The 21,209-nt window shown below is 40.8% G+C and overlaps 2 protein-coding genes across 3 annotated transcripts in view; both read right to left on the bottom strand.

Annotated features, from left to right (window-relative positions):
* LOC115136092 (rho guanine nucleotide exchange factor 12-like) overlaps positions 1-15,505 on the bottom strand; it is a 117,432-nt gene extending 101,927 nt beyond the window's left edge. The window contains exon 1 of one of the 2 annotated variants that reach the window (XM_029671508.2): positions 14,638-15,505. In XM_029671508.2, coding sequence (XP_029527368.1) covers positions 14,638-14,669 — 32 coding nt within the window. In that variant the 5' untranslated portion in view covers positions 14,670-15,505. The remainder of the gene's footprint in view (positions 1-14,637) is intronic. The other variant, XM_065023789.1, reaches the window with a different exon arrangement.
* A 324-nt stretch (positions 15,506-15,829) lies between these two features.
* On the bottom strand, positions 15,830-21,188 carry tlcd5b (TLC domain containing 5b). The gene is made up of 3 exons (XM_029671516.2): positions 20,126-21,188; positions 19,495-19,692; positions 15,830-19,357 (listed from the first exon to the last, which is right to left on the bottom strand). The coding sequence occupies exons 1-3, from the start codon at positions 20,166-20,168 to the stop codon at positions 18,825-18,827; spliced, it is 774 nt and encodes a 257-aa protein (XP_029527376.1). The 5' UTR covers positions 20,169-21,188; the 3' UTR covers positions 15,830-18,824.
* Between the last annotated feature and the right edge of the window lie 21 nt (positions 21,189-21,209).

Below are 21,209 nucleotides of genomic sequence, written 5' to 3'. Positions count from 1 at the left end.
TTCCTGTGGGAACTGAGCACCAAGCAGGCCCCACACACACACACACACACAACACAGCTCCATGGCTCCCACTGGCCACAAATACTGGAGACTTTTCACATGTTGTTGGTCCACAAATCTCCTATTACATCAAGTAACATATAGTGGCAAGACAAAGTATGTGATCCCTTTGGAATATACCTGGATTTCTGCATAAATTGGCGATCAAATTAGACATGATCTTCATCTAAGTCACAACAATAGAAAAACAAAGTGTGCTTAAACTAATAACACACAAATTATTGTATTTTTCTTGTCTATATGGAATACATAATTTAAACATTCTCAGTGTAGGTTGGGAAAAAGTATGTGAACCCCAAGGCTAATGACTTCTCCAAAAGATAATTGGGGTCAGGAGTCCGCTAACCTGGAGTCCAATCCACAAGACGAGATTGGAGATGTTGGTTAGAGCTGCCTTGCCCTATAAAAAACACTCTCAAAATTTGACTTTGCTATCACAAGAAGCATTGTCTGATGTGAACCATGCCTCTAACAAAATAGAAGACCTAAGATTGCCTCGAACATCTCAGAAGACCTAAGATTAAGAATTGTTGACTTGCATAAAGCTGGAAAGGGTTACAAAACAAAAGTATCTCTAAAAGCCTTGATGTTCATCAGTCCACGGTAAGACAAATTGTCTATAAATGGAGAAAGTTCAGCAATGTTGCTACTCTCCCTAAGAGTGGTAGGTGTGGCTGTCCTGCAAAGATGACTGCAAGAGCACAGTGCAGAATGCTCAATGAGGTTAAGAAGAATCCTAGTGTCAGCTAAAGACTTACAGAAATCTCTGGAACATGCTAACATCTCTGTTGACGAGTCTACGATACGTAAAACACTAAACAAGAATGGTGTTTATGGGAGGACACCACGGAAGAACCCACTGTGGTCCAAAAAAAACATTGCTGCACGTCTGAAGTTGGATGTTCCACAGCGCTACTGGCAAAATATTCTGTGGGAAGATGAAACTACAGTTGAGTTGTTTGGAAGGAACACACAACACGATGTGTGGGGAAAAAATGCACAGCACACCAACATCAAAACCTCATCCCAACTGTAAAGTATGGTGGAGGGAGCATCATGGTGTGGGGCTGCTTTGCTGCCTCAGGGCCTGGGCAGCTTGTTATCATCGACGGAAAAATGAATTCCAAAGTTTATCAAGACATTTTGCAGGAGAATGTTACCAATTGAACCTCTGTCCACCAATTGAACCTCAACAGACGTTGGTTGAAGCAACAGGCCAACGACTCAAAACTCAGAAGTAAATCAACAAATCAACAACAGAAGAAAATACCCCTTCTGGAGTGGTCCAGTCAGAGTCCTGACCTCAACCTGATTGAGATGCTGTGGCATGACCTCAAGAGAGCAGTTCACACCAGACATCTCAAGAATATTGCTGAACTGAAACAGTTTTGTAAAGTGGAATGGTAAAAAATTCCTCCTGACCTGTGTTGCAGGTCTGATCCACAGCTACAGAAAAAGTTTGGTTGAGGTTATTGCTGCCAAAGGCGATTCAACCAGTTATTACATCCAAGGGTTCACATACTTTTTCCACCCTGCGCTGTGAAATTTTACACGGTGTGTTCAATAAAGACATGAACACGTATAATTGTTTGTGTGTTATTAGTTTAAGCAGAATGTGTCTGTCTATTGTTGTGACCTTGATGAAGATCAGATCAAATTTTATGACCAATTTATTGAAAAATCCAGGTATTTCTAAAGGGTTCACATACTTTAGCTAGATTTTAGTAGATTTGAGCTAGATTTTAGTAGCTAGATTTTAGCTCCGTTATTAGCTACTTTCACTAAGGTGGCAAACTGCTTCTAAGCATTTTATTGTGTAAACAGATAATGGTTATTTCGCTGTTGTTTCAGGAGGCTCCACGGAAAAGGAACTAAAATCAAGTATAGGAAGTGGAAGCAATTATACTTTCTTTCACATGTAGCATAACCAGTTGATACTTTGTGGCCAAGTCCCTTCTACTTTAATAAGCTAATGTACTGAATTCTGAGGCAGTGGCAATAACCAAAGGCATCAATTTTACCTTTATTTAACTAGGCAAGTAAGTTAAGAACAAATTCTTATGTTCAACGACGGCCTAGGAACAGTGGGTTAACTGCCTGTTCAGGGGCAGAACGACAGACCTTGTCAGCTCGGGGATTTGAACTTGCAACCTTCCGGTTACAATTCCAACGCTCTAACCACTAGGCTAGTGACTGTCGTCACAAAATACCACAGACATGATGAAAAGTAAGAACAGAAGTATAATGTTCTCTGAGAGCCATGTGACTTGCTGCTTCATCACATGTGGCAACTGGACAGCAGAGTGTAGAAACAGCTGGGCAGAGTTGTATGAGAAAAAAGTGTGTGTGTGTGTGCATGAGTGAGAGATTGCTTGGTAGGGATTTAGAGCAGTTGGAAGGCATGTCGAGAAGGGCCTGTGCCACTGCCAAGGTATCAGCACAGACCCCAACAATCCCTGAGTTGACACTGTTAAAAAAAACATGACATCTTGTCACTCTGTTACGTGGAGCCAACATTTCTTAGTCCCATAGCAACTAGATATTTACATTTTTTCCTAGACTCTGGCAGGATAAAGCCTGGCCTCTGGCTTGAGGACAAATTCAGCTGCAGTCAGGGAAATCTAAGGCACACGGAAACTGGACGAGCAACTGCAGCAATGTAAACAGACATAAATAAAATTAAGAAACAATGTCGATGAAAGTCATGTTTGACTAGCTCTGCTTGACGTAAAGCATCCAGCTCCATGAAGTTGAGGACTGTCTATCTCTGCATAATACTGCTTGAGTTATGTGGAAAAGACCTTTGCAGTGCCTATCAGTCCAAATGGACTACCTGGTTATTCAATCCCTGACTCCATTGGGTGTGGTTCTCATCTAGAAAAAGCTGTCTGTAGTTCAAGCCAAGACATGCTGAAAGTAAAGGAAAGTGAAGGGTGAAAAGAGAGAGAGGGAGAAAGAAAGAGAGGGAAAGAGACAGCTGATCACGATACACAGAGGGCAAACAATAACCGAAGGACATAATTACTTCAGGTTGTAGCTGTTCGTGTAGACACTTGAAAAAACAAGTGTCTACACTTTTTTCGGTAAAAAGCTGTGGGATAGGGCTGGAGAAATGTAACCACTCTCAAATTCATAGATAGAGCTATGAATGCAAGGACTGACCATCCTTGATATAAAAATTGTAGTTTCGCCATGTTTTGAGGCTATATAGTGTTTGTTTACATTTACTTTGTTTACAAACATTGGAGTGAAACAACTTATATTTTGGGTTTTGATGGGGTACAACTGAAATAAGCACATGAGGCATTTCCAAGTTCTTCAAGAATCAATGGGTACAATCAAACAAACACTAATGAAAATAGCTCGTGTCCCAGCGTAAGTGCTAGCCTGACAGGTGTAGTCCAGCAAGGCAAGTCTGTATGTCAGTCAAAGTTGACAGGTCTAAGGCTGCATTTACACAGGAAACCCAATTCAGATATTTTGCCGATAATCTGATATCCAACGGATATTTTCCCTAATGTGTAAACAGCAAAAAAACACATAGAATCTGATCTTTTGATGTCAGATTTATACCACCTCAATATGTGGATCTGAATCCTGATACAAACCTGATCCTATGTGACCTCTGTCTGGACGCTCTGATTTTCTTGCACATGACCTGCTGTTAACATGACAGTCCAAAATTGAAGAAAAAAAAAACAGTGACAGGAATTGAGCATTGCATCTGTGTGCTACTTCAGAGGCTACATCAATGTGGATGTGCAAATCTGATATGGGTCACATGTAAAACTGAGTGTGGACAATCAGAATAAAAGATTGAAAATAGAAAGAAAAACAGATTTGGGTTTTTAGGGTGGCTGTGTAAACACAGCCTTTGTGATCCATACAGACACACACTAAACAGGCAATTAATTGATTTCATTAATAAGAAGGGCCCATACAGCAAAGCAGTGATTGTAGTGGTGAGATGTAGGCTATCAGTGCTTTTTCTGTGGGTTCACCCACTAAACCTCTGCCAATGAGCACACTGCAACATGCAGACTAAAGCTGGTGATCGTCAGCTGACTGAACAGAGTAAAGCCAGTGTTGAAGAGCTTCACTCAGCCAGCACACCCCTGCTATCTTTAAGGACCTTAATGACGTAACAAAGTGGCAGTTAAAAAGTTTAGCGCTAGTAATCATGCAAAGCTTAAAATGAACCCATTTCTGACTATCGCCTCAGAGTAAAATAGACTGTGACCCTTGGTTGGAAAAGGGATCCCCTTTATTAACAGCCTAACCTAACGTAGCCTGAGCGGCGTTTCTTTCCTTCTGGTCCTGACGAGAAAAAGATTTTAAAAATTTAGGGGGGGGGTTCTCTTCTGCACTGTTCAATCAATCTAGTAAATGTGGAGGAGGAGTTAAGATGGAGTGTCGCCTTGTTAACATCCAAAAGCGGTAGTCGTGTCACAGGCTCTCTTTCCATTTCCCCTGAAAACCAGATGCTTCCGGTTTCCCCGACCCTGCTGAGGGTGCTCACTACCTGACAAGGCATGCAAGGTTTTGTGAGATCTACTTAATATTTTGGTGCTGTAGAAGCATTGACACATGTCCACATCAACAAAATGACTGGATTGAACTACTCTTCTTATTAGCTTAATAGCCTTTGACTTTCTTAAAGTAACTGTCCAGTGTTTGAAGATTTCTATGATATACAGTGCCTTGCAAAAGCATTCATCCCCCTTGGCATTTTTCCTATTTTGTTGCATTACAACTTGTAATTTAAATAGATTTTCATTTGGATTTCATGTAATGGACAAACACAAAATAGTCCAAGTTGGTGAAGTGGAGAGAAAAAAAACTTGTTTAACACTTTTTTAATAAAAAAATAATAATATTAAGAAAATTGGTGGATGCATATGTATTCACCCCCTTTGCTATGAAGCCCCTAAATAAGATCTGGTGCAACCAATTACATTCAGAAGTCACATAATTAGTTAAATAAAGTCCACCTGTGTGCAATCTAAGTGTCACATGATCTGTCACATGATCTCAGTATATAGACACCTGTTCTAAAAAACCCCAGAGTCTGCAACACCACTAAGCAAAGGGCTCCACCAAGCAAGCAGCACCATGAAGACCAAGGAGCTCTCCAAACAGGTCAGGGACAAAGTTGTGGAGAAGTACAGATCAGGGTTGGGTTATAAAAAAATATCAGAAAATTTGAACATCCCACGGAGCACCATTAAATCCATTATTAAAAAATGGCACCACAACAAACCTGCCAAGAGAGGGTCGCCCACCAAAACTCATGGAACAGGCAAGAAGGGCATTAATCAGAGAGGCAACAAAGAGACCAAAGGTAACCCTGAAGGAGCAGCAAAACTCCACAGTGGAGATTGGAGTAGGAACACTTTAAACTGTGTCCATAGGAACACTTTAAACTGTACACTCCACAGAGCTGGGCTTTATGGAAGAGTGGCCATAAAAAAAAACTGTGCTTAAAGAACAAAATAAGTAAACACGTTTGGTGTTCACCAAAAGGCAAGTGGGAGACTCCCCAAACATATGGAAGAAGGTACTCTGGTCAGATGAGACTAAAATTAGACTAAAGCTATGTCTGGCGCAAATCCAACACCTCTCATTATCCCGAGAACACCGATGTTTTTCATCGGCAGGGACTGGGAAACTGGTCAAAATTGAAGGAATGATGGATGGCGCTAAATACAGAGAAATTCTTGAGGGAAACCTGTTCTAGTCTTACAGAGATTTGAGACTGGGATGGAGGTTCACCTTCCAGCAGGACAATGCATACTGCTAAAGCAACACTCGAGTGGAAACATTTAAATGTCTTGGAATGGCCTAGTCAAAGCCCAGAACTCAATCCAATTGAGAATCTGTGGTATGACTTAAAGATTGCTGTACACCAGCGGAACCCATCGAACTTGAATGAGCTGGAGAAGTTTTGCCTTGAAGAATGGGCAAAACTCCCAGTGGCTAGATGTGCCAAGCTTATAGAGACATACCCCAAGAGACTTGCAGCTGTAATTGCTGCAAAAGGTGTCTCTACAAACGATTGACTTTGGGGGGGTGAATAGTTATTCACACTCAAGTTTTCTGTTTCTTCCATCTTATTCCTTGATTGCTTCACAATAAAACATATTTTGTATCTTCAAAGTGGTAGTAGACATGTTGTGTAAATCAAATGATACAAACCCCCCAAAAATGTATTTTAATTCCAGGTTGTAAGGCAACAAAATAGGAAAAATGCCAAGGGGGTGAATACTTTCGCAAGCCACTGTATCACCTATTATTAATTACAATATAAGTGAAAAGGTTTTCCTTCCAAGAGATGGTAATCCATCCCAAACCACTCATTCCTATGAGTAACAATGTTTAACAGTAACTCATAGTATCTTCACTCCAAAACCCAAAAGACTTACAAGGGTGATTTTATTTTTCAGTTGTTCCTTGGCCTAGCTCATACGGCCAGCAAGTTAATCTTAGGTCTCCACTGAGGATGACAATACACACCTGTGCACAGTCTTATCTGCTGATAATCATCTCAGCACAAGGAGGGTCCACCATCACGGCACCAGACACCCAAGCTTTTGTTTGAGACATAAAAATAAAATAAAACATTTATCTCCATTCCATTTCAGACAGGTGTTAAAATGACAAAGGCTTTCGCCATCCTGGCGTCAAGAAATGAAAAAAAAAAAAAGGTTATTAAATAAACCACCACTGGCAAAACATTGTGTGTATGATAGGTTACATTTCAGATGCCCATTTGTAGCAAACTTCCTGTATCACTTATTTGATGAGTGGTTTGTATTCATGGATGCCAAGGGAAGCCAGGCTTCCTCAAAACATTGACCAATATTTTATTTATTTACTTATGATTAAATATTGTATTATTTTGTCTCTCTGTTTCATAATTTTCCTTCCAATTCGCAAGAGGCTGAATGTATCAGAGGAGAAAGCATCCGAGCGAGGGAAACAGTGCCCCTCTGTCTCTACGTGTAGGCCATCTATCTGAAACTGTCTGGTCTAAACGAGTATGACATTGTTGCCGCCCGTAGCATTGAGGCAAGGGAAACAAGCGAGCATCTGGCCTCCCTTGAAAAAAAAAGTATAAAGAATTTGCCAATCAGAGATGAGCTAAACTGAGTGAGCTCAACAGTGAATGGTCCAGTGAATGTGTAAAGTGTAGCCAGCATTGATTTGGTGTCACTCCTATCAAATCCCATTGAGAGCATACGTCATTGACAGTAAAACTTGAATTGTTGCATATCGTTGTGTTGTTGTCCTCCAGTGGCTAGCTTGCTAAAATGATCCCTTTCCTAAATTAGCCATGAATGGCAATAGGGATTTGGACTTTTGGTTTTAGTTCATTCTCTGTACTGACCAATGATTATAACGGGGATTCTGATCCAACCATAAATTCATACACTGTTGTGCCTCTGGCCTGAGAGGATGGAAGTTCAACATGTAGCTAGATGTAGAAGGCTAATGCTAACGAGCTAATGTTACACATGAATGGAAGTTAGGCTAGCGAACAAGAATTTTAGTCAAGTAGTCTATGACAACAAAAATATAAAAGTGTGTACTGTATGACAGTGATCGTCAGCATAAAAGAGAGGAGGAAGGCATTGCCGTTTCTCTACAAGTACAGTGAGTCAACATTTTTCTACTTGCACGAACGTACACGCACACACACACAGAAATCAGAACAATGGACAGCCACATCATATTTAGTTTACATGGATTGTACTAAATTGTTTTTGGTATCATTTAGTTGTCACTGTATTAGACTAAGCAGAGGTGATTTGATGATGTTGAAATATTGAAGTTGAAATGGTGCTGGAAAAGTGAAGGCAGCTTGTGTTTTCTTTGCGACTTGCAGTAACTCTGTGGTTCTAAATCAATAGTTGTTTAGTGGTCCGAAAATGTTGGAAACATTACCTTGCTTGACCATGCTGTAGGTCACTGGACAGAGGTTGCAATCCGGGTTTCTGATAAAACAAAGGTGTTGAATTTATTCTGCCACTGTCTTCTTCTTGTCTCGGCCTTTAGGCCTATATATCACAGTCGCAAGGCATATGAGTTAACAGGTTATAGAGCAAACCACACAATTATCACAACACATAGGTTGGGGGGGGGTACCAGTGATTTTACCCACGCACTGCTACTGTATATGATTTTCCTATAATCAGCTAAAACATAAAGCTACCACTTAATTGTGGGGTATTATTGGTCACTGTGTTGATATATTTCAACTTGTGCAACCACTATTTTTTAATTTTATTTAACCTTTATTTAACTAGGCAAGTCTGTCTACATCTGTCTGACTTCCTCCGTGTGTAGGAATATACTACAGATGTTAAGATATTGGTATCCCTAGACAGTCATTCATATGACCTAAAAACTGATCATTACTCATAAGAGTGAGATAAACATAACTGGTCAATTCAACTGAACTCAGCAGCAACTTTGCATGATTAAAGAAAAGTAGACATGACTAGAGGTCGACCGATTACGATTTTTCAACGCCGATACCTATACCGATTTTTGGAGGACCAAAAAATGCCGATAGCGATTAATCTGCCGATTTTTAAAAATGTATTTGTAATAATGACAATTACAACAATACTGAACGAACACTTATTTTAACTTAATATAACGCATAAATAAAATCAATTTAGCCTCAAATAAATTATGAAACATGTTCAATTTGGTTTAAATAATGCAAAAACAAAGTGTTGGAGAAGAAAGTAAAAGTGCAATATGTGCCATGTAAGAAAGCTAACGTTTAAGTTCCTTGCTCAGAACACAAGAACATATGAAAGCTGGTGGTTCCTTTTAACATGAGTCTTCAATATTCCCAGGTAAGAAGTTTTAGGTTGTAGTTATTATTGGAATTATAGGACTATTTCCCTCTATACCATTTGTATTTCATTAACCTTTGACTATTGGATGTTCTTATAGGCACTTTAGTATTGCCAGTGTAACAGTATAGCTTCCGTCCCTCTCCTCGCCCCTCCCTGGGCTCGAACCAGGAACACAACAGCCACCCTTGAAGCAGCGTTACCCATGCAGAGCAAGGGGATCAACCACTCCAAGTCTCAGAGCGAGTGACATTTGAAACACTATTAGCGCGCACCCCGCTAACTAGCTAGCCATTTCACATCGGTGACACCAGCCTAATCTCGGGAGTTGATAGGCTTGAAGTCATAAACAGCGCAATGCTTGACGCACAACGAAGAGCTGCTGGCAAAACGCACTAAAGTGCTGTTTGAATGAATGCTTACGAGCCTGCTGCTGCCTACCACCGCTCAGACAGATACTTGTATGCTCAGTCAGATTATATGCAACGCAGGACACGCTAGATAAACTAGTAATATCATCAACCATGTGTAGTTAACTAGTGATTATGATTGATTGTTTTTTATAAGATAAGTTTAATGCTAGCTAGAAACTTACCTTGGCTTACTGCATTCGCGTAACAGGCAGTCTCCTTGTGGAGTGCAACAAGAGGCAGGTGGTTATAGCTTTGGACTAGTTAACTGTAATGTTGCAAGATTGGATCCCCCGAGCTGACAAGGTGAATATCTGTCGTTCTGCCCCTGAACGAGGCAGTTAACCCACCGTTCCTAGGCCGTCATTGAAAATAAGAATGTGTTCTTAACTGACTTGCCTAGTTAAATAAAGATGAAATAAAGGTGTAAAAAAATCAGCCAAATCGGTGTCCAAAAATACCCATTTCCGATTGTTATGAAAACTTGAAATCGGCCCTAATTAATTGGCCATTCCGATTAATCGGTCGACCTCTAGACATGACTAAACTACATTCAGAACAAACATGTTCTAACATAGTCATAACACTGTCACAGAACCGAACATGTTCTAACATAGTAAAACAATGTAACAGAACCAAACATGTTCTAACATAGTCAAAACATTGTAACAGAACCTCTGCTCAAACAAACAGGGCCCTTGATGCTGTAATTTGTCAAGGGCGTAGAATGACAGGGAGGCTCAGCTCATTCCCATTCTGCACCGCTCTGGCCAGCGGCTCTGTCAAGAAGGGCTGGTGGCCTGGCCGGGCTGACAGACATTGTTTATCAGTGATGTCACCACTTCCCGTGAGGGTGGGTGGGGGGTGAAAATACCCAGATCAGCTAAACTCAGTGACAAAGAGCAAAGAGAGCCAGTCGCATGTCCCAGCCTTCATCAGTCATTCAAGCATGATACTTCCAACAGGCTCTGAACACCCTGGCAGTCAGTCATAGACATACAACCATAAGAGGTTTTCTGGCAAAGAAACAAACTATACATGTCAATAGTGCTCCGATATTCAACTGACAAAGGGCAATCCATTTGGTCTGTGTAAGTGTAATTAATATCTTAATTAAAAGATCAGTCTGTCAAATACAGTGAGGATCTCTAGACCTAAAATAAGACTTAGTGCATTGCATGCAGGGTGTGGGAAATTCAGTTGAATTGCTGTATCACTTACATGCTGTCCAAAACCATATTTGAATCTTTACTAACCTACATGTTTGATTTGCTCATTTCAACCAAAATGAAATGGAAATAGAACACTCATGCTCTTCTGTTGTGGACCCTCTGGAGAAATAGCAGTCTAGGAGGACAACCAAAAGGGGCCCAAAGTAGTAAACACTTCACAATAATAGGCAGGGACTCCAACAAAGCCGGAGCAGTGCAGCTCCACTGTGCTTGGTGCTCTCTCCTTAAGCAGAGGCGATGGGCTAAGCATACAGAGGAGATGATGATCATGATGACCCTGCTTCCTGGCTTGGCCTATCAGCTCATGGCTGTATCCGGCCCTGGGTAGTGCATGTTTTCCTGGGAGCCTGCAAGAGTCCCTGTTTAATGCAGGGTTGTGCTGGGAGGTGGAGGAACTCATCTGCCTGGGCACCATGAAGGAACTCCACCCACTAGCATGCCTTTATACAGGTGGGCACCAGAGGTAGGATATACCGGCGCCACTGCCAACACAAAGGGCTTTTGGCTATAGGCAAACCACTGAAAATGTGCATAACCCACAGCATGGTTGGATCGTTTAAGAATGTTGATAATATTCCTCTAGTAAAGGTCAATGCATTTGGGCGATAGATGTTACATTTGCACGCAAAATCGCAACTTGTCTCATAAAATGGACAAACAAAATATAAATGAAACTGTTGATGTGTGTCTATAGTACACCTTGGGGGGAGTGTATATCCCAAAAAGCGGACTTATAAATATTAGCATGTTGGAGAAATATAGCAAATAAGAGGTGCTATGGATGTTACATGAAATGGATAAGCTTTTTGAGAAGAATGAACATATTAGCATAAGTCTGTGAGTTTGTCTTAGGTCAAAACATGGTAAGCCATTTCGAAGGAAGGCTTGGCTGCACACAAACAATAATTTAGAAAATACTGTCATTTCCATTAATACTTTAGGGAGGAAAAACTACTGTTATGGATGTTACAACCTCTGTTATGGATGTCACAGTCTGAAATAAACATTCAAATCTTAAAGATTTCTTGAACAAAATCTACAGTATCATAAAACATTTGTTATCATCTGAAATGTTTCTCAAATGTAGTATTGTAAACTTAAGATTTTCATACTCCGGTGACTTTCCCACAAAATAGCCTCTTTTTTTTAGCAAATCAGCTTGAAGCAGGTTCTTGGGGCCTGGGACATGGCATTATCACATGTAATATATATATATATAATTCTATAAAAAGTAGAATATCAAAGCTGTAAAACATGATCCTAAATATAAACCTTAAACTTAAGGAATACCATTGGTGTTTAATATGAGGATTTCAGCATGAATTACCTAAATGACTGAATATTGCGGAAGTTTTGCAAGCCTGAGAACCTTGACCTCTGGAAGGCCGCATGACATGAAACCAGAAGCTACAGTCCTGGAAATAAAAATGTGATTGGCTTGGTGATACAAAAACATCAGATGCAAGCAAAACAATGTGAAGGAGGCAGTGGTTGCACAACAACTGTGCAAAAAGATAATAGCTTAATCGTGTTATCTGTATGCAGATTATAGAGGTTAAAGACATCAAAACACTATTTGACTTTTGAGGCCAATCATGAGTGCCTCTAGCTTTTGTCTTTCCTTAGAAGAGTGTAGAGACAGTAGAGTGTCAAGATGGTACAAATAAATGAAGTACTGTGAATGTGCTGGAAACAAAACTGCTGAAATAAATGTATTTTCCATTCCCTGACATTTAGGCTAGGAAAGTGCAATGAAAGGAAAGCCAGCCAAAGCATTCGAGACTGGCACCAATGGAAAAAAATGTACAACAGTTCTGAAAAATCCAAATGCTTTTGGGTTTAACAAGACTCCATTTCATTCCAAAATTCCTTGTCACGACACAAATACGATGTCAAGAGCAAAGGAGGCATGGCTGTCTACTCTCCTGTAGCATGTTTTGTTGTTGTCCAGATATGTTGGTGGGTTTATTCGATGGGGCAGACTATTCATGTTTCAAATAGGAATATATTAGACAGAGCTGCATGACTCTTTATTCCACATGATAGAGTGTAGTTTCTGTATTGTAGTTTCTGTATTGTATTGGTAGCCTAGCAGTTGGAGCATTGGGTTAGGTAGCCTAGCAGTTGGGAGCATTGGGTCAGGTAGCCTAGCAGTTGGAGCATTGGGTTAGGTAGCCTAGCAGTTGGAGCATTGGGTCAGGTAGCCTAGCAGTTGGAGCATTGGGTCAGGTAGCCTAGCAGTTGGGAGCATTGGGTCAGGTAGCCTAGCAGTTAGTGCATTGGGTCAGGTAGCCTAGCAGTTAGTGCATTGGGTCAGGTAGCCTAGCAGTTGGGAGCATTGGGTCAGGTAGCCTAGCAGTTAGTGCATTGGGTCAGGTAGCCTAGCAGTTAGTGCATTGGGTCAGGTAGCCTAGCAGTTGGGAGCATTGGGTCAGGTAGCCTAGCAGTTGGGAGCATTGGGTCAGGTAGCCTAGCAGTTAGTGCATTGGGTCAGTAACCGAAAGGTCGTTTGTTTGAGTACCCGAGTCGACATGGTGAAAAATCTGTCAATGAGCCCTTGACCAAAGCACTTAACCCTAATTTGCTCCAAGGGCGCCATACTACAATGGCTGACCCTGTAAAACAACACATTTCATTGCACCTATATGTGACAATAAAATAAAATATTTCTTTTTTAGTTTTCTGGTTTGGTTTTGAGCTCTTGACACAGTAGCACCTGTTAATGTCCTCTCCCCTTCCCTTCTCAATAAACAGATGATTTAAAGTTGAATAAACTCCAGTACAAGACTCAACATGAATCTTTACACACCCACACCAAACTGAGTTGGGCACAGATTCCAGGTTATCAGGTTATCCAAAGGAAGTCCTCTTCATCCACAGGGCAGCAGGTAGCCTAGTGGTTAGTGTATTGGACTAGTAACCGGAAGTTTGCAAGATCGAACACCCAAGCTGAAAAGGTACAAATGTTTTTCTGCCCCTGAACAAGGCAGTTAACCAACTGTTCCTAGGCAGTCATTGAAAATAAGAATTTGTTCTTAACTGACTTGCCTAGTTCAGTAAAATAAGAAGTGCACAGGCTACTGTCACCACTCAAATCCCTGTGCTTTGCTATCCACTTTCACTGGAGGACAGCACATAGAATATCCATAATAGAATACCCATATCATATTTGGTATATGACATTTCTAGGATTAACAAGACATGCAATAATGTTCCTGGTACTAAGGCAGCAATAATTGAATAGGAGATGCCCCACACGGAGCATATCGTATTACTTATGGAGCAAATCAGACTAATAATCTAATCACAATAGAAAGGGGGAAAAGAGGGGTTCGATAACAAACAACAAATTATTTGGTCCCGATGGGTATACTACAAAGCGAGGTCAATGATTTAGCTAGCCCAATAATGGACTAAAGGAGACTAACGTCACTCCTTGTAGTCCAAGGACCTTACATGCTCTGTTAAAAGGCGAATTGTCTCTCGCAACCAAAACAGCCATCTAAACGTGAATCAATTCTCAATGTCGGTAGGGTTCTAGAAACATTAAAAAATGCCATATACTTTTATATCACATCAACATTAATTTCACAAATGCAAAATATAAACTTACTGTACACTAATTTAACCAGTTTTAACACATAAGGTAGTTCGCATCTTTGAATGGGCTATGACTTAGCCAGCTAGCTTCCCAGAACATTCTGAAATAACTATGTATTGTTTAAGATGAGCATTAAATGGACATGGTCTAATTGATTCAACAACCAAAAACATTTATCTAAGTTTAGCTTTCTTAATTAACCAGAAAATCAATAGTATTTTATTTATCAAAGTTAGCTGGCTCACTCATTGATCCTGCTTTGTAGTACACCTCTGGCCTGAAAACATGACATGGCCAGATCACATTTTGTGCATAGCTAGTCTACATGACAATATACTGCTGGCCACAAAATACCAATACATAGCTTTGCGAAGGGAGGGACAAATACAACTGCACAAGTGAAATGACATTGATTGCGACGCCCGTATAGGAGTTGAGCTACATCGTGGTTTTTAGATATGATTTACCTTTCAGGGAGTGTTGACTGTATGCCGCTCATTGGGCTTCCGTTATGTGTTTTTCCCCGACGTAGGCTTTTTTTTATCCAACTAGCATTTTTACCAAAACGACAACCTCTGTATTTTGGAGAATGACTACGTCTTGACCTTTTCAATGTCCGTCCAAGAGCGTTCCACAACGATAAAAAATATTTGAATCCATTCAAATAAGAAAATATACATGGGCTATTCCACAATGTAGACTTGAATTCGTTGGCTTATTTTGTTTATTCCAGCTATTGATGTAAAAAATGTGGCCAGAGAGAGATATCAGAGGTAAGTATAAACATGTTCTTCTTTAAAACCATTACAGGGGCGTGCATGAAATAACGCAGTTACATTGATAACACTGAATATGGTGAAATGTTCCGAGAAAATAAAAAGTTAACCTCTCAATATCTTCAGGAGAAACATTAAATGCGAACACATTGTAGCCTGGGCATCGCCTGCCGCTGTCAGCAATAGTCTTTGTCAATGGACCACCGGGAAAATATTAGCAGACTGGCAACCTATTTGTTTCCATGAGAAATACCACTCCACAAAGTTACTCCTTTGAACAATATCTTGACAAGACTCGTCCTTGATCGTCGAGAAGACTCCTGGTCATAGTTTTCCTTTAATTAAGTTATCTCAAATGAAGCTTGGCTTCTTTCGAGTGTCCCTTATTTTTCCTTCCGAAATGTTTTCATGGTAACATTCCCAATTCGCCCCTAATGTTATCCCAGACGAAATTGGTCTTTCATGCCACGAATAATTTCCTAAACTCTGACAACAATGAAAGTGATCCTCGCCGCGTTCTAAAGGTTTTCCGAATCCCCAGTTAATTTACATGAGTGATCTTCACTTTCGAACAGGCCTCTCGTTCTTTACTGTACTGTAGTGCGGATGGAAAAAGGAAACGCTTTCCCACCCACACCCCCCAAAAGGGGAAAAAAAAAGCTCCTTTCCTCTTGTCCGCACACAGCATTCGTAACAGCAACTTTTGAAAACAACACACGGATCTCGACAAATTCCGTTTTCAGTAGCCTAACGTTATTTCCTATTTGACTACTTTTAATGGAATTACATGCATTGAAACCCAAACGAAAGAGTACATTTTCGGAATAGAACTTTCAAAACGCTGTCAGCAGCTAGTTTGGCTGGCCAGCAAATGGGATCGTCATGATTCTAAAGAAAATGCTCAAATACAGACCAGTAGATGGCCAATGTATTGCACATGATTTATCCAACGGATAAATTAAATAAATATTTATTCAGCTATTAATTTTGAGGTTATTCAAGATTACTCATCAGAGCACACCGTTTAAAGTAATTTTTCCAACAATTGTTTACAGACTTTTTATTTCACTTATAATTCACTGTATCACAATCCCAGTGAGTCAGAAGTTGACTGTGCCTTTAAACTGCTTGGAAAATTCCAAAATATGATATCATGGCTTTAGAAGATTCTGATAGGCTAATTGACATCATTTGAGTCAATTGGAGGTGTACCTGTGGATGTATTTCAAGGCCTACCTTCAAACTCAGTGCCTCTTTGCTTGACATCATGGGGAAATCAAAAGAAATTAGCCAAGACTTCAGAAGAAAATGTAGACCCGGGTAAGTCTGGTTCATCCTTGGGAGCAATTTCCAAAGGCCTGGAAGTACCACAGTCATCTGTACAAACAATAGTACGCCAGTACAAACACCATGGGACCACGCAGCCGTCATACCGTGTTCTGTCTCCTAGAGATGAACGTACTTTGGTGCGAAAAGTGCAAATCAATCCCAGAACAACAGCAAAGGACCTTGTGAAGATGCTGGAGGAAACAGGTACAAAGTATCTATATCCACAGTAAAACGAGTCCTATATCGACATAACCTGAAAGGCCGCTCAGCAAGGAAGAAGCTACTGCTCCAAAACCGCCCTAAAAAAGCCAGACTACGGTTTGCAACTGCACACGGGGACAAATATCGTACTTTTTGGAGGAATGTCCTCTGGTCTGATGAAACAAAAATAGAACTGTTTGGCCATAATGACCGCCGTTATGTTTGGAGGAAAAAGAGGGAGGCTAGCAAGCCAAAGAACACCATCCCAACCGTGGAGCACGGGGGTGGCAGCATTATGTTGTGAGGGTGCTTTGCTGCAGGAGGGGCTGGTGCACTTCACAAAAAATAGATGGCATCATGAGGCGGGACAATTATGTGGATATATTGAAGCAATATCTCAAGACATCAGTCAGGAAGTTAAAGCTTGGTTGCAAATGGGTCTTCCAAATGGACAATGACCCCAAAAGCATACTTCCAAAGCTGTGGCAAAATGGCTTAAGGACAACAAAGTCAAGGTATTGGAGTGGCCATCACCAAGCCCTGACCTCAAAAGTTAAACAATTTAAAGGCAATGCTACCAAATACTTCTGACCCACTGGGAATGTGATGAAAGAAAGAAAAGCTGAAATAAATCATTCTCTCTACTATTTTTTTGACATTTCACATTCTTAAAATAAGGTGGTGATCCTAACTGACCTAAGACAGGGAATTTTTACTAGGATAAAATGTCAGGAATTGTGCAAATCTGAGTTGAAATGTATTTGGCTAAGGTGTATGTAAACTTCCGACTTCAACTGTATATATATATAGATAGATACCGTAGGTTATACAAGTATTAGGCCTAAATGACTCAAGTCTGAAGCGCTTTAGGCTATAGGCATAATTTGAGCACAAAATCCTTTGTTAATCATTTATAGCATCATATATTCTACATGACAGTCTGTTTTGTGGTGTATTCTATACACTGAAAATAACTAATGGTATTCCCTCCTTTGTCTCCCTTATCCATGAGCAGAGGATTTTATGTCTGGTAATGTATCAGACTTTCCACATCTTTAGCCCGTAGCATGGACAATCTAAGCACTTGGTAATTAGTCACGGTATAGCCTAGGCCTACCTGCTTAATAAAGAACTTTATCTGGCTGCATAACATACTATAATAACATACATTATCTCATCACAAATTCAAATCAATCAGGATTAGTTATTGGTTGTTACAGTCTTATTCATTATTTAGTCATAAAATAACCAAGGTGGAGTGTAGAGGAACTTCCATCAGTGCAATTTCAATCTTGGGAGCACACTTCCTCATGACGCTCTTGGAAACATAACATTAGCATATACTGTCACCCAGGGGACATATCATGTATTGCAAAACCAATTTAAAAATAGTTGCAATAGCAGTATATTAGTGAGACTTGCCTCGGCAGTCACACTTTAAATATTGTACAATATTGACCATACCAGCATATGATCGAAGTACAGCTTAGTTTTGGTTACTGGTCAAGGTTACTGAACAATCAGTAACATTCCATGTAAACTGTGATGCAAGGATCAACTTTTTAACTTTAAGCAGCACACACAAACAACATGGTCCAGTAAACCATATTGAATACCAAGTCTGATAATAGCATGATTTGTTTGTCAGTTTAAATTAGAAATAGTTTGAAATGTGAAATATTTAATTTGTCAAAACTAAAACACATTGACAAGGTATTAACTAACTTCACTGAGGTAGACAAAATGTTCCATCCTTTTAGCATTCCTATGAGATTACAATAAAATATGTGTGCTAGAGTTTGTATTTAAACCTCTTCAGTGCCACCGACATCAAACACTGATGTCAAACACTCCCTGTGAGGGAGTTCCACAATTAAAGTCTAAATGAGGTAGAGCTGCATTTGTACAAATGTTGATCAATTGTTCATCAGACATCAAACTCATCAGTTCACCATCAGCAAGTGGACGGACGCAATATCGCAGAGCAGCATCCAACTTGTACTGTAGTTCAGGGTAAAAGCTGATATACACCAGGGAGACTGCTACTGACTGCCAAAATATTTGAAAAACATTTTGTAGTTAAATATGCATTGGAACACACTGCCCAGGCTACAGCAGTTTATTTGCAGTCTGTTTTCGTGTGGGGAAAGAGCCCTAAGGATCTGATTGGCTCAGGGGTGTGAAACTATCTCAGACCTCCATCCCAGATTTTACATATTGAACCTGGTTAGATGCCCACCGCTCACAACCACCCAGTAGGTGATCCCTGGAACACAATGTCGGGACTGCAGCTGACGGTCGCCCAATGTGTCTCAGATGAAATACCTCCACCCCAGTCACCTCACTCTTCACTCAGTCTTCCCTGTGTGTCCATTCACCTCTCCCAACTTGCACATCTCATGCCACCTCTTGTACTTTGTCCTGCTTTTCTTGCAGGCAAACTTGGCAATGTCCACCATGAAGACCCAGGCCAGTGTGTACATGGCCAGGCCCCCTCCCTTCATGATGAGGCTGGGCCGGGGAGAGGTGAGCTCACAGTAGAGCATCATGCCACCCACGCCTACACGCACCAGGGCAAAGAGCAGGATAAAGAGCAGGTCCACCACGTCCCCCCACAGGCTGTCGTAGCGGCCCACCTGCCGGAGGAACCAGCGGGCCTGCAGCAAGGGGTTGGTGATCTCGCTGCCGAAAATCACGGCACATGTCTCCACTGCCGACTTGCCCAGGCCCAGCGCCAACAGGATGCCTGCGATGCTCATGGTGTGGTGGGCCAGCATGACAGGGCCCTCGGTACGGACGCAGATGCACCAGCCAAAGTCGAATAGGAAGTAGCCCAGACTAACCACCAGGGCCAGGATCTGGAGCGGGGTGTTCTCTGTACCTGAGGTCACAAACGGGACAAGGTCAGTTAGTCAAGGTCAATCTCATGCTGCAATTCAAATAGTTGCCATGTATACTGAAATAAATTTAAACTTAATACACCTGCATGCTTTGCAGTAACACACATCCAAACCTCACCTGCATGTGTTAAAGGCCAGGGCCCATCGATGAAGCTAATGTATGCAGTAAGACATACTATGAGGATCCCATGTGTCAGTGTCACCAGCCTGCAGTTCCACTCCTTGCCCCTCTGGCCATTCAGGTAACAGAAGGCAAAGTAGAGTGAAATCCAGCCAATCAGGCAGCAGCACACCTCCAAAAGTATCATTGTTGTTGCTGTACAGGGGAAACCAGAGTCAACTTGACATTACTATGTCAAACAGAGGCAATATCATATCTAGGCATACACTAGTATAATCTCCGATTTAGTTTTATCCCCCAATAGCCTAAGCTACATAATATTCATATCACATAATTAAAATATTTAGTGTTCATATTTTACAGTCATTGTTACATTTTGTTAAGTAACTAGGGCTACAAGGTGTCAATTGTAGTCAGAGAACAGGCTTATTAGTTCAATGCTTACGCTATGTAATTTCAAAACATGTACCATATGTCACACTTTTTTGCTCCAAAACCAAGGCTTTCTTAAGAATATGGTCAAACAACAAAACAATGTAATACTTGGGCCTTGTAGCCATAATAATAGGCTAGTAACAATCAAGAAGATCATAGCCGAAATGCTAGCATACAACTATAGCCTACATACCTTTATCTTCTACTCTCCAGATGCATCCTAACCTGGTATTCATATCTGAAATATCAACTCCAACAAATGTCCACCATCTTCAGCCTCCATTGGTGTTGCTATGACCTTTCAGATCTGGCTCGAAAGTCATTCCAAAAAGGCCTGGCACATTTGAAACGGAGCGCATGTTAACTTTTTCACTGCAATAAAACGTCAAGCAAGCCTACTACAATAAATTAGTCCCCTAGCTAGTCTACATCCCTTGCCCCTGGTTCTCAAGCAGCTTTAGCCTCTTATGAGATTAGTCGATTCCCTCCAGCTACCCTGGCTGTAGAACAAGCAAGAGATATGCAGTCCTACATTTACGGTCTCCTCAACAGACTACATGCAACAGTCTCTATGACTGAAACGTTGATGATATGAGAATGTAGTGAAATATAGGACATTGTAGTGAATATAGACTAGCCTAGGAAGACAGGTAGCCTCAAAATCTAGACTGAATCACGCTATGTTTCAGTAGTGGAGCGTAACAAACTAGCAACAGAGCTGAACTCAGTCTGGATTTCTAGGTGACAGGCATTACAAGCATGGGAATTAAAAGTGAGACACATGTGTGCAGGATCTACCAGCATCATAACACATTCTAGGGAACTGGTGTTTCCATGTATGATTAGGCTACTACATGCTCAATGGCATGACGATAGACCGGCTACCACATTTTCCCTCGGGACTGTTAGTTAATGACACTTAGAGCTGTGTGTGAAGCAGACAGAAGCAGACAGGCAGCTTTATCCCGCATCCAGATTAACCATAATCTGACTGGCAGGACAGTCAGGACTAGGTTGTCTCTGGTTATTGCCCCAAAGTACTCCAGGTCATTTGAGGTGAATGACATCTTACATCTTTGTCTTCATGCTATCATCTCAACAGTAGTAATGACAATTACTCCATCTGCTAGATAAAATATAAAAAAACATGCATATCCCATATCGATACATCCATGCCCTAGAGACTACACTAAAACTTGTTACAATGTAACAAAGTGTGTTTAATGAAAATAACAAAATGTAACAATGTATGCATTGGACCATTGACAGATCACACT

This window comes from Oncorhynchus nerka, linkage group LG10, assembly GCF_034236695.1.
Source record: "Oncorhynchus nerka isolate Pitt River linkage group LG10, Oner_Uvic_2.0, whole genome shotgun sequence".
In the NCBI taxonomy this organism is placed as follows: Eukaryota; Metazoa; Chordata; class Actinopteri; order Salmoniformes; family Salmonidae; genus Oncorhynchus; species Oncorhynchus nerka.
The sequence above is the reverse complement of the archived record's forward strand: the minus strand, read 5'-3'. Positions and strand labels throughout refer to the sequence as shown.